This window comes from Oreochromis aureus, linkage group 17, assembly GCF_013358895.1.
Source record: "Oreochromis aureus strain Israel breed Guangdong linkage group 17, ZZ_aureus, whole genome shotgun sequence".
Classification (NCBI taxonomy): domain Eukaryota; kingdom Metazoa; phylum Chordata; class Actinopteri; order Cichliformes; family Cichlidae; genus Oreochromis; species Oreochromis aureus.
In genome coordinates, this window is record NC_052958.1 from 11,172,121 (window position 1) to 11,185,898 (window position 13,778).

General features: G+C 39.3%; 1 protein-coding gene across 1 annotated transcript; it reads right to left on the reverse strand.

Annotated features, from left to right (window-relative positions):
- Positions 1–7,688: 7,688 nt before the first annotated feature.
- LOC116309856 (histone-lysine N-methyltransferase PRDM9-like) lies at positions 7,689–13,757 on the reverse strand. Its single transcript, XM_031726570.2, has 8 exons — positions 13,607–13,757; positions 13,202–13,404; positions 12,246–12,356; positions 11,964–12,059; positions 8,997–9,107; positions 8,764–8,881; positions 8,485–8,685; positions 7,689–8,398 (listed from the first exon to the last, which is right to left on the reverse strand). Exons 1-8 carry the CDS (start codon positions 13,623–13,625, stop codon positions 7,689–7,691), a joined length of 1,569 nt encoding a protein of 522 aa, XP_031582430.2. The 5' UTR covers positions 13,626–13,757.
- Between the last annotated feature and the right edge of the window lie 21 nt (positions 13,758–13,778).

Sequence of the window (13,778 nt, forward strand, 5' to 3'; positions counted from 1 at the left end):
TGAAATTGTTCAACCAAGACACATTTAGGATAGGAACATTTCCACAAGGTTGCAGAGCAGATTATAAACAGTCCAGGACCATCTCCAGCTGATAAATAATTCACTTTACTTTTGTGTTCCTTATAAATTTTAGCATATAGATAAATACACAAAGTAACCCTGGAAATCCGAAGTACCATCCAGGCTTGGTGAGTGTGATTTCAGAATCAAGAGAGCTGTAGTGCCCCCGTGTGGAGTGGAGCAGCATTGCCGTTTTTATGTCCCACATAGAATAGCACGAGACGTTGTGTTGCAGTGTAACGGTATGAGTGGGTGTAATTTTGCAACCCACAAGATATGCAAAAACAATGCAATAACTATGACTGTATACAAGGATCCTGAAGTAAATATGTTTGTGAAAGTGAAGAAAAAAACAACAACACAGTATCATGAAGCTGTATTATTTTCTGTTTGTTATGTTTTTAAGTCACCTTGGTGGTTTCCATGCCAGAAAACCTAACATACTTGAAATCAGGTACATTGCAGTGCGGTATAGTGCAGATGTATTTATTTTTCATTCTCGTCGCAGGGTGCATGTTCTTTTTTGTTTTTGTTTTTTTTGAGGCAGTGACCTGAAGGTCAGTGGAGACGCAACAAAAGCGACTGACCATATTTCCCCAGGTTGCTACTTTCTGACTGTATCTTTTTATGTTGCTTATTTCCCCTTTTTTTTTCTTTTTTTTTGTAAGATCTAAGCTTCTTGGGTGTAAACATTGCATGAGGTTCACGTGTTGACATTTGAGCGTTCCGGGTTTTGCAGTTGTTTTGTTTGATTCAGGTTAAATATGACTATTTAGTGTACATAAAATGATTAAAAGCAGTATTTCTTCTTCAGAACTGACTGGACAGCGGTTGAAGAGTCCACGGAAGGTGATTTTGCATATCTTGTGTCTTATGTGCTTTTAGTTTATTTTCCTGATGCATAACCCTGAGGAGGACAGCGAGATGATATTTAAGAACAGACAAATGATAAAGTTTAATATTTTTCCTCTCGAATTCAGTAAATAAGGCTTTGTGTTACCATATTACTTTTAAATTGATTACTGGGACAGACTTTGATTTAAATCCAGGTTGAGGATAGACAGGCAGGAGTTACACAGCATATATTCAAATGTTTCTACTCTATAGGATGATATTCTAACACTTTTACTATTCAGTGCCAGTCACAAATAATTTACTAGGCTTTTATCATGCTGCAGGTCATATAAACACTCATCATCATGAGTAAAATTCCGTTCTGTATCGGTCAAATTTTTGTGTATCAGCTCAAATGGAAAAAAATCTTATACAAAACCTGCAAACAAATCTACTATAAAGACTGGTGTGTAGCTGTGCTGTAAACAGTCAGTGTGTAATATGGTATTGGTACCAACCTGCAGCGAGGGCCCCTTTGAACAGAGCTGACTGATTATCAGGAAAAGCTCAGGTATAATCATTTGCTTTGATGGGGACCTAATATGCTTTTTCATATTCCTGTCAGCTGTATACTGTTACAATATCCTCATATTTAAAGCTTCAAATAGCGTATGTACGAGTATTCCGTGTGAGCCAAAAGCTAAAACTTCTGACTGATCTAAATAATTTTTTTTTCAGATGTTGGCTCTACATAAATATACATATGCATAAATTATCCCAAAATGGTAATTTCGGGCACATATCTTTGGCCATAAGCACAAAAGCTCTGCCCACCTGTGCTTGGAACCTTAGAAATTTGCCTTAAAGGGAGTTGAAACGTTTAAAGTTGCTTGTTTCAACTCATTTCACTTATATTTATATAGTGCTTAATCACAGCAGCAGCCACATCAAAGAGTTGTATCTTCTAAAATGAAAGGTTAATGACCCCTGAGCAAGCACTTGGCGATAGTAGGAAGGAAAAACTTCCTTTCAACAGGAAGAAACCTCAGATAATAGATGAACAGAGAGGCTGCACTAAAGCGCAGTGTAAAGTAAATAAGAATTATTTTAAAACGTAAATCATGCTAAGCTACTCTGGTAACATCTGAGAATAATTAAGCAAGCATAATGGATCCCCTTTAGTCATGGCTCATTTCAGTTTGTGGTAAACGTGCACCAAACGTGCGTCTGTGAAGCTCTTATCATTTATTAGCCACATCTTCCACCTTGAATCCACTACGTGTGAGGGGGTCTTTTTGTATACTTGTGCTCTCTTTTCCCACATAGACAGTTGGCAGCGGGTTTATCAGGCTGATAAGCTGCAGTCATCCTGGATCTCCACCTGCAGCCAGTTAAACTGTAAACAAAGCCCCTCTGCCACAAAGGGTGCAGTTCAAATGGAAGTAATTTCCTCAAGTGAAAGCAGAGCTGGAGAGGGGAACGGCTTAGTCCCTGACAGATGGGTGACAATCTATTCAGCGGTCGACGACAATGGGAAGACGTGGGCGTTTGGCCTGAGAATGTTGAATGCAGAGATTATTTCATCATGTTTGGATTTCTGGAGGGTGATCTGACATGGTGGATTATACAATACATTTAAGTAATGTTCAATGTGCATAGGGATATAAAATATTGGTCCTATATAAATGATGATATCTTTTGTCTCACCACTAGCCAATGATTGTATATTTTTATATACCATATATAGCAAAATATTTATGAACATATGATATTTAATCGCCAGAATGTTAGATTAAGGAACAGGAAGGACACTTATTATATTGGAAATGTTCTATATAGGCTTGCTGACAGGAGGTCAGTATGAATTCCCACTTTAATGTATTTTTTAAGCAAAAGGAAGCAGCGGGAAATAAGTAAGCGCCGAAAAAGAAAACTGAATGTTTAAGCTATGGACGTTTATGGATGTTTCATAATAGACCATGGAGCTTTTCCTACCAGCAACCTGTAAGTGCAGGTAAGAGTGGATGTTTCTCTTTTCAATAGACCAGCAAAACATGGAGCTTTTCAGCTTAATGCCCACATCCTGAGCTGTTGAGGAAGATTCGGAAAGGTTGCTTCACAATCAGCTACACCACAGGAAAGCAATCCATCGCCCCTGCTTGTGACTCCAAAAATAAAAGGCTCAAGACCCCAACTTTAAGCAGCAGACAGATCTTTTGCTCGTGTTTGTTTTTGTGTTTTGGCCAGAGGTCTGAAACGTCCTACCAGCAACCTGTAAGTGCAGGTCAGAGTCTGGTTATTACTCCTACTGTAGCACTGAGAGACGTGTCTCTCTTCAAGTAGTCCTACATCAGCAAAACATATACACACTGTACATTTTTAAAAGACCTAACCAAAAATGGCACCTACCAAGGACTAGATATCTTTATGGGTTATTTTGAGCCGTTTAAATCGTGTAGCCTCTTTTCTTTTTCTTCTTTTACTTCCAAAAAAAGATATTGGAGGACTTGAACTACATGTCTGTGTAGAGTCATTTATTCATCTGCGTTGTGTGCAGAGTAGGAAGTCAAGTAGTTTTGCGCCTGGCGAACTAATTCGATAAGATCTTTTGTCTGCATTTACAGTAAAAGCTCCAGACTGCAGCAATTTGACCGTTTATTTCAAAGAACGCAAAATGAAATTCATGGTTTTCCCATATTTATTCACCAACAATGTTATCTGTTGGATTTAGCCTGGAAATACAAACATGGTCACTGCTTCATGAAATCTTGACACTGAGGAGCCACAAAAGGATGACAAGACTGATTTTTATCGTTACGGAGAAAAGCTGCTGTACATTGAGAAATTTTTAATCTGTTCAGTATTTAAAAAATGAAAATAAAGAAACAAAAAAATAGCATTTTACACACTTTTTAAAAGTATTAGAGTTGTGTGTTTATCCTTAACTTTGCCAGTTCGGAGAGTGTGAGGCTGGAGAGCAGAAGTCTTGTAATCTTTCCCCGTCTCGGTCACTCAGATCTCCTCACGTGGATCTATCATTGTTGCAGCAGATGCATATTATATTTTCTTGTAAATCAAAGCGTTTGTTGATCACTGTTTGATGCCGACAAAGATATTTTAAGATGACTATTTTGAATATAAATTGTATTTTATTTTCCAGGTACAATTATAATAGCCAGCTGTCGTAGGAGTAGAATTAAAATCATCAAGAGAATCACCTCAGATGTTATTTTGACTTCGATGCTAATGAGCGCTTTGGGAAAGAGGGCAGAAACGGAAAGAGGGAACATATTGTTACATGCAACTTTGTACTGCATGTCTTCTATTTTAGATATTAAATGATAGGAATATTATAGCTATATTATATGATATTAAATGACTGTTCGGGGCAGGTTGTTGCAGCTTGTGGGATGGATGAAAGAATCTGGTTTTATTTAAAGAAACACCCTGATCAGGTTTCAGGTGCCATTCTGTGAGTTTATTTATTCAAAAAAGAGAGAGAGAGACTAATTTTGTGTGAAGATTTACCTTCATCTGTTTGTTGCTCGTGCAAAGACGTGATCTTACGAAGAAACATCACAGGTCGGTAAGGAAATGCAGTGGGGCAGAGGTGCATTTCATTCACTCCTTGATGGACTAAATGCGATCAAGGACACGCAGCCTGTTTAAAACTACAAATTTGGATTACATGATCATTACACGTTGTATTTAATCTGTTTGGCTCAATGAAACCAATACATCTTCAACAAAGTAGAAGTGATTGATTTAGCTTTAAGTAAGTGATCACTGCTGAGTTTCATAGCCAGCTCTTTGCATATTAAGCAGCACCCAAACAGCTGATTTTATTCATTTTTCCCCTCATAGCACCACGTTAAGTCATCAAATATTGGTGGCGACTTTTTTCCAGGGCTGCTAAGCTCATAGCTGAACCTGATAGATGAAATTTGCTTGCCCAGTGGGTTTAGGAATAATGTATAGACTAGAATTCACTCATCGTATAGCGGCACCTACAACAGCACCTTTTATGTGAATATTTAGTATGACTGTTTCGTCAGGACCTCAAAGGCCTTGTGTGTTATCCCCCATTCATTCCAAATCACAGAGAGCCCTGCCTGGAACTGAGTTTTGACACTAAGATCGAGTCTTTCTGTAGCAGCAAACGCGACTCTCTTTGGGATATTACTTCAGAGGCGTGGCAGCAGCTTTACAATGCAGACTTGACTGTCAGCGGTTCTGGTTTTGGAACAGCTTTCACCTCATTAGAACCACGAATGTCTCCGCCTGTATCTGCTTCTCCTCTCTTCATTTTACAGACAAGAGCTACTTAACATTGCATCGCAGATGAGAACTATTTCTCCAGTCACCCCGTGAATGTAGGATACAGTTATATGCTCTTACTCACACCTGAGGAGTCACTTTATATTTGTAGATTTTCCTTCTACATAGCCATTTATGGAAGAGAAATGTTCTGACCAGCACACACATAAAAGGCCTCGGTTGAGTTAGAAACATAGAGGTCTTGTATGTGTCTGCGCGTGCAGATGCAGCTTTAAATAGATGAGTGGGCCCATTTGAGAGCATCACGAGTGTTTTCTTCCATTACTGCTGAAGCAGGAGCATCTCTTTAAGCAAAGAAGGCACTTCCCTGCTTTTGGCCAGCTTGATTTAGTGGCAAGAGATCCACAGCTCTACGTACAGCACAGTGTTTACCTTCTTTCTGTTCCTCATTTATATATCAGGGCTGTGCTGCTCTGTATGATCTTACGTGTACGTCACTACTAATGCAAAGTGTTAAAGGGCCATTAACAGGACTGAGCTGTTTTTGTTCTTCTCTGTCAGAGAGACGTCTGTTGTCAATCCTTGAGTTTATTTTTTTGGAGAGAGGTGATCACACAAAGACCAATTCCTTGTAATATTAGTAGTGACGCTACTGTTAAATGTAGTATTTAATAACAGCACTATTTACGATCAGAAAAATGAACTAGAGTGTGTTATTGTGCTTGATAGCTTCGGAGGCAGATGGCCATTTTTTTTCTTTTCTTTTTTTGTAACTGAATTCTTTAACGTAAGCCACTCCCCCTCGACTGTGCGAGGAATTTCATTTGTTCTGAGGTTGCTAAGTGACATGATCTCAGATTGACACCTTTTTATTTTTTCTTCCTCTCGTTCTGCTTTTTTTCTAAAAGAGAGATCTTGATTTTTTTTTCTCCTTCATTTCATTTTAGATTTTAGAAAGGGAAAGAATACAAATGAAATAAATCAGAATATTAATTCAATCACTTTTTCTACTCCTATTTTCAATAAAAAGTGAAAGAAAAAACCAAACAAAAAGTTGATTTGTAAATAAGTAATGTACAGTTTGTATCTGTAACTTGTCAGTCTGTCATTGGTGACAGAGTCTGTCTTGCTTATAACGCACGCTACAAGTAAATAAAAAAGGAAAAAGTATATTTAGACTGTATGGTCCCTTGAAAGCAAGTTTTAAATTAATATCTGATGTATATTCCTGTAACATTGCATTTTTATCTGAGGAATGATGTTATTAAAAAATTGCAAATAAATTGCATTTCCTACAGTGGTGTGTGTTTTTCACAGGTCTCTATCCTCACATGTTCCTCAATAGACTAACTCTGACATGACGCAAGTGCTGTGAATGCACTACAGCAAAACTATCAAAGGTCCTGAAAAGCTATTGTATGGACCAGCTATTTTACAAAGAACAAGAGGGTCTCATACAAAACAAAACACTACTGAGCTCCTAAGAACTGTGTGGGCTTTTGCTCTAAACATGTCCAACTTTGGAAGAAAACGTGTTCACTGTAAGTTTCCAGATGCCTACGTTTGTAAAGGACTCTGTGGATCAGTCCTGGCTCCTTCCAAAGTTTGAATGCGGAAGGTGTCATTGAGGGAGAGGTGGTGTGCCTGATTTGCAGAAACTTTAAGGTGAATGCTGGGAGGACATTTCTTGGCTGGATATTTCATTGTAACAAATAAATTTTATTCACTTCACCTGGCAGCAGTGAGGTGATGCCTCACAGTAAGACAATGCCAAAGAAACAACTGAAAGTTGACATGAATGCCAAAAACAAATTCAGTGGCACAAGAACATTCATAGGATTCAGCTCAAAGGGAAGGCTGCAGATACTGTGAGCAGGTTTCTTAAACAGGGATGAAGTTAGAATAGTTTCACAGAGAGCTGAAAAGTGAAAGTGTAGCATATTTAACCAGCATTCCACCCAGAAAGCTTCATCATCAGATTTTCTACACTACAATGTGAGCAAGTTTAATGGTGTGTGAAACTAAAATGAAATTCACATTGCTGATGGTAAGCATATGCTCAAGTGCACTTTAATGCCTGCCGAATACACTGAAGAAAACAAAGCTGATACTTCTAGCGACTGCATGGTTAATGCTTCGCACACTTGTTTCTTCGAACAAAAGGAAGTTTATTCTGGAATTCTGGTTTGAAATAAACTTGTTTTCCTGACAATAAAATAAGAACTGCAAACTACATGTGGGGTTTATGAATGGCAAGGTGTCTTTTCAGATTCCCCTGCTGCGAGAATTCTCTCTCGCAGTTCGGACACTTGAATGGTTTCACCCCATTGTGGCTGAGTGTGTGTCTCTTCAGGCAGTTTAACGTAAGGAAACGCTTGGGGCATTCAGAGCACAGGTATGGGCGCTCCCCTGTATGAGAGCGGATATGGACATTTAGGTGACTTTTGCTGGAGAAACCCTTGCCGCACTGGACGCAGGTGTAAGGCGCCCCCCAGAGACCGAAGCAGCAGCTCGCATCAAAAGGATTTCCTACAGAGGTAGTTTTTCTCCCCTCTGTGCATCTGCATGTGTCTTGTGATGCCAGCTTTGCTGAACCATTTCCCGCAGATGTTGCACAAGTTGGTGGGACCGTCGTGCAGGCGTTCATGCTGCTTGAGTGAGTACCTGCACAGGAATCCCTTGTTGCACTGGTTACAGATGAATATTCGTCCTCTCTTATGAAGCCTCTGGTGCTGATAAAAGCCTGATGGGCTGGTGAATCCCTTCTCGCACTGGCTGCAGCGGTAGGGGAAGCTGTGGAGCTTCATGTGAGTCTTCAATTGATTTGGATGTTCAAAGAACTTTTCACACATCGGACATTTGGTTTCTTTCTCAGTGAAGTTTTTGTTCACAGGTCGCGTGCTCAGAAACCTTCCGTCTTCCTGCGCGGGCTCTTTCCATCTACGCCTTTCCTTATTTTCTACATTGTCCTTTTTCTGCTTGCGTTCCCAGTTTTTAGCCACACTTTTTGGTTTGGTTTTCCTCTGTTTCTCCGAGTCACCTTCTCCTTGATTTTTCACAGCATTCTGACTTTTCTGACGCATCTTCCTCCTGACTTTTTTCCCAGAAAAGTTTGTGGGAATAGAAGCGGTTATCTGGTGCTCACTCTGGATGTGCTCCTGGACTTTTCTTTTTATGCGGTGTGTGAATGAGCACTGAGGGCAGATGAATAAACAAGAGAAAGGACCTGAAAACAGCACAAAGCACAGCAAGTCAGAGAGATAAGACTAACTGATTCAAGAGTAATATTGGTCTCCTACTTTTTTTTCTGACCTGGTTTCTTTTTTGGCAGCCAATCATCTGCCGTGACATCAAAGCTTTGACTTGATTCTTCTTCTAATCCCTCCAGTGATGGTGTTTGTTCTTCACTGTCATGATCTTCCTGACTATAAGCCTCAGTGAACCTCTCTGCGACAGTTTGAGAAGGGAGGGCTAGTGTGGATAAAATGACATCGTCCTCACTGCTTGACCATGCTGTCAGAGAAGAAAGCCCGATATATTACACATTACTCACTCATTTATAATACTTCATTTAAAAAAAAAGGTTCTCACCTGAACTTAGAGTCCCCGTCTGTCTGTGATGATGCAGCAGGGTCTTCAAACTGAAGGGTTCAGACAGATGGAGTCCAATTTCTTCTGATACAGGTGTTTCATTGAACCAAGCTGCTGTCTAAGATGGAAAGAAAAGACCACAGAAATGCAGGTTGTAAGAGAACAAAAAATCTTAGAGGTTACAAATTTTGATCTTGTGCTGCAAAGTTACTTTTGTAGTACTGCTGGAGTACCTGCTGCAGGTCTGGTACTGGCAGCAGCTCTTCAAGTCTGGACAGGAAGACAGACACAAGCTGCTGGATCCTTTGGTTGTAGGCGGAGCCATAGTTGGCAGGAAAAACCTCCTAAAGAAATCATATCTGAACTATAGGTTCATCTACTTGCTTTGAAGCATACATTATACCAGAGCTTCCCAAAGTGGGCTGGTGAATCCCTTCTCGCCACTGCAGGGGGCGCGGTATGAAAAGGGGAAAAAACCAAAAGCTTGGACACTGCTAGTCTTCGCCCACATTGCAGGAGATGAAGCATTGCTGAATATGTTTCAAACCAACTTCATTCCAAGCCAAAGACTAGAAAATATGGTGAAGCATATCTTCCCTTGGTTTCACCTGCACAAGTGCCAAGGTAGGTCTCCCCTGCATAATTGCTTTTCCCTTCGTCGGGAGCACGCACTGGGCTCTCCAAATCACGGGCAAACAGTATCCAACATTCTTGATTTTTAGTTCACAAACATGTTTTGTAATGACTAACTACTCCTGGCATTTTGGAGATGTTAGCTCTTTATACAGTAAAATAATATCAGGCTGATCCTGCCACGATTTGTTCCCCCTGTCTAAATCACGGACAAACAGTATCCCACAGTTGTTTATGTTTTTGAACCCATTTTGCACAGAGACGCATTTTTTGAAAAATGTATTGACAGCAATGTTGAACATTATTACACAGGAAAAAACAACTACACGTAAAATAATTACACCGTGACGCCTCTGCTTTTCTAAATGGAGGGACAGTAACTGTGTGTGTGTGTGTGTATGTAAGCTAGAGATGGCACGATACCACTTTTTTATGTCCGATACCGATACCGATATCATAAATTTGGATATCTGCCGATACCGATATGAATCCGATATAGTGTGTCTTTTAATCAATAAAACTGTTTTTTAAATATCTTGCTGCATTTTGTATAAGTTCATACTCAAGTTTAAATAAACAACAACACTAAAGCTATTCTGTTATACCTGTATGTAAAAATACACTGCACCCAAAATATTTCATAGTTCAGCAACACTGATCAATCTAATAAACTTAAACCTACTCCATCCTCCCTATTCTGGTATTTTAAAGAGTACTTAGCAGAAATATTAAGCAACCTAACTAATAGGGTTGCAAACTCCCAGCAAAAAAAATAGGAACCACCCCCACCCTCCACCTCATGATGCTTAATCGACATAATCAACTTTAATTTGATGCAGGTGAAAAAAAAAAACAGAAATAAATTATTTTTCAAGAATAATTAAATAGATTCAACATCTTTCTTCAACAGAATTGCAGAATTCACAGATGGTATCTTCCCAAAGGAAAAAGTACTATAGCTTAGGGTATATTAGACTTAACAGTTACTATATACAGTAATGGACTTCTATACATTTACATCAGATTAAAACTTTGGGTGTAAGATTCAGATAATTATTTATTAAAAGCTAGATATTTTAAATGAGAATAAGAAAGAAAAGTATGTCTTTGTGCCCCTTTTCCCTGTTAATGCCCCTACCTGCCCCCCTGGCTAAACTTTGCTAGATCCGCCCCTGCACAGTTACCAGCCGTCAGCTACGTGAAAAAGGATCCTGGTGTAGAAAGTAATATTAAATAAATTCTAACGACAGCTTATCAAGCTTAAAGGTGCTGCTGTTGTTCAGCCGCTGGTTTCTTTTCTGGTGCGAAGAAACAAAGAAGAGAGACGGACTCACAGAAAAGCCGATCAGCTGATCATTGATCAGTTTCACGATTACTCAGCAGCAGAGGGAGGGAGAGAGGCAGTCGCTCCATATATCGGTTGTTAAGCTTAACGCGGGAATGCTTTACAAACATTCAGAGATGAACTTACACACTTGCTTTACTTCTCTGGGATAACTTCCTCGGAGATGAAATGCTGGTTTGGCAGCGGCTACAAATACACACAGCCGCTCTATCACGTGAGGCATACTGCTCCGACGTGCTACGGTTATGAGCCGAGTTCGCCATGTCGCAAGTTTTGTGAGGTGCTTTTTGATATTTAATGGATCGGATTACATTTTTATTTCTCGCCGATATCCAATCCAGTATTTAGGTCAGTATCGGACCGATACCGGTGTAATATCGGTTCGATCTCTAATGTAAGCTGTAAAAACTGCAGATAGTCAGATTAACAGTAACAGTATTTTGTCTCATCTGCCATTCTGCAATTCATCTCATGTAAACAATAACGTTGTAAGAGAAAAAACATCCTTAGAGGTTACAAACTTGTATTCCTCGTGCTAAACGCAAAAAAATGAGTTTTAAATAATCTCCGTTTTGGTGATTCTAAACGCTGTTTACTGTTGACGAAACAGCTGCTTTTCAAAAATACCCGGTCTGGACGTACGTAAAGAGCAGTAGTTTATTTCATTGCTACCTGTAATTTATTGCAGATTACTTGTATTTGCTTAATTGTTTACTAAATGTTTGAGGTGTGAAATAAACCGCAATGTAGCAAAATATGGGTGTGTGTGGTTGGAGGATGTGTTTGTGCGTGTGTGTGTGTGCAGGCCCGCACTCCTAAAGAACATTTTCTTATCTAAACAAAGGGGGCCCATCAAAAAAGTTTGGGAACCACTGCATTATACATTAAAACTGTGCATAGCTTCCCTTTCTGAAAAATGAAGCCAATATAGAAGTGCAGGGGAAAACCAATCTGGTTCTAAAAGAAGTCCAATTGAATGGAAGAGAATGAGAAAATGACCCTACAGCCTCAGTAAACACTTCACTGATAATTTTGTGATGCATTCATAAGTTTAAAGTCTTACTTAATACAACATGTAAATTATGGTACCATTTGCAGGAAACAATAAAACAGATTGTGGCTACCTTGTGACTGATAAGTTAGAACCGTATGAGCCACTGATTGTGGCTAAATCAGAGGCTTCAAAACTTAAGACTTGTGAATTTTTCAGAAACCAACTTACCTGAAAAAAGAACTCCTTCTCAAAAGGAACATTCAAAATGTTCTGAACCAGGCTAGCAAAGTTGCTGTATGATGTCTTCAATATATCAGAACTGGCCTGTCAAAAAGAAGACACAACAAAGCTTTTGCTTTACAAAATACAGGAAAAAGGTTTTTTTTTTCTGTATTTTTAATCTATCTTTTCCTAAAGCTCACAGTTTGCCTAAGTTTTTGTTTGCTTGCTTGTTTGTCTTTTTTACATTTGGTGATGAAACAGCTCTGAATTGTCTTTAAAAACACCCACCATCTCCTCATTGGAGCTCAGCTCAGCACTGCAGATGTGGATTTTATCTAGTTGACTCTGGATCATCTGCAGGTTGGATACACCATCACCTCGACACAGCTCAAGAACCAGCTGCAAAAAAAGAAGATCACGACACACTGTGAAAAAAATGACTGCCACTATGAGCAGAAGCACACTATTTAGGCGTGTAATAACAAGAAACACAAAACACTTTAACTTCGAAAGCAACAAAAATGTAATGAATGAAATGATGAATAACTGAACTCATGCCTTACATTAAGTGCTGTGAAAAAGTATTTGCCACCCTCCTGAGATCAGATTTTTGTCTGGTTCTCACACTTACATCAAACAAGTTGCAATATTAGACAAAGATAAGCTGAATAAATAACCTAAATAAAAAACTTTTAGGGCATGACCCGATAGCTGGACATTCTCCTTCAGGATTTTCTAGAATAGAGCAGAATTCATGGTTCCACCAATTATAGCAAGTCACCCTGTCCTGAAACAACAAAGTAACTTCAGACTGTCACATTACCACTTCCATGTTTTACTGTTGGTATGATGTTTTTTTTTATGAAATGCTGTGTTACTTTTATGCCAGATGTAACAAGACTGTTTTGCAACCACCTGGATGAGTTGTGGATGTACTCTTGGAGTACTTTTGGTAGGTTGGCCACACCTGGGAACGTTCACCACTGTTCCAAGTAGTTCGATTGAGTACCAAAGCCTTAGAAATGTGGTTAAATGTGGTTAAAATGTAAATTGTAGTTAACAACAATATTCAAAACCTACCATATATATTATTACTTAGATATGCACTGGCACATTAAGGTGAAAGCAGGAAAAGACCTTCTCAGGGGCCACATAGATAAGTACTACATTAGTATAGGTTATTAATTCCTCATCTCAGCTTCACTGACATTAAAATGTATTTACAGTTGGGCCTAATCCCTTACCCTTGCTCTCAGGCCCAGGATGAGCTGAGCCTTCTGGGAAGGACTGAGCAGCTCTGGGACCATCTCTGTTGCCAAACTGATGAAGTCCGCCAGCTTGTCGTACTGCATCACTTTGAGCTGCTGCGCTACCTGCCACACGAAGGCAGACATGAGTCTCACCGGAGGGACAAGGAGACGCAGAGAGGCTGGAGGAAGAACACAGTCTGCCGAAGACATTGGAAACAAATGTTTTGGAGCGAAAACACCACATAATTTAACTAGAAACCGCAATTAACAGGCTACAGCTACACAAATAGAGAGAATTAGCAACGTTAGCTTAACAGCCTAATTGTTTTAAGAAGTCTTCTCTGAGCTAAAGAAAATAAATAGACCTACTAGCAAACAAACGCGCAACATCGCACAAACCTTCGCTTTTCCACGCCATTTTCGTATTTTATATATTTCTATAAAATTGACTGATTACTACTTCTGCACGCATCCTAATAAACACGGAAATAACCTCTAGGTAAAGCGGATGTTATGAAGATATCGTGCCTTCAAAATAAAAGCAGGCAGCGAGAGGACAGTTGTAGCTCAA

Bases quoted from the DNA above. Each gene is read 5' to 3' on its own strand.
- LOC116309856 (XM_031726570.2), bottom strand. The intron at 8,686-8,763 runs GTGAGAACCTTT...CTTCTCTGACAG, and splicing joins GACGGGGACTCTAAGTTCAG to CATGGTCAAGCAGTGAGGAC. The intron at 8,399-8,484 runs GTCAGAAAAAAA...TGCTGTTTTCAG, and splicing joins GCTGCCAAAAAAGAAACCAG to GTCCTTTCTCTTGTTTATTC.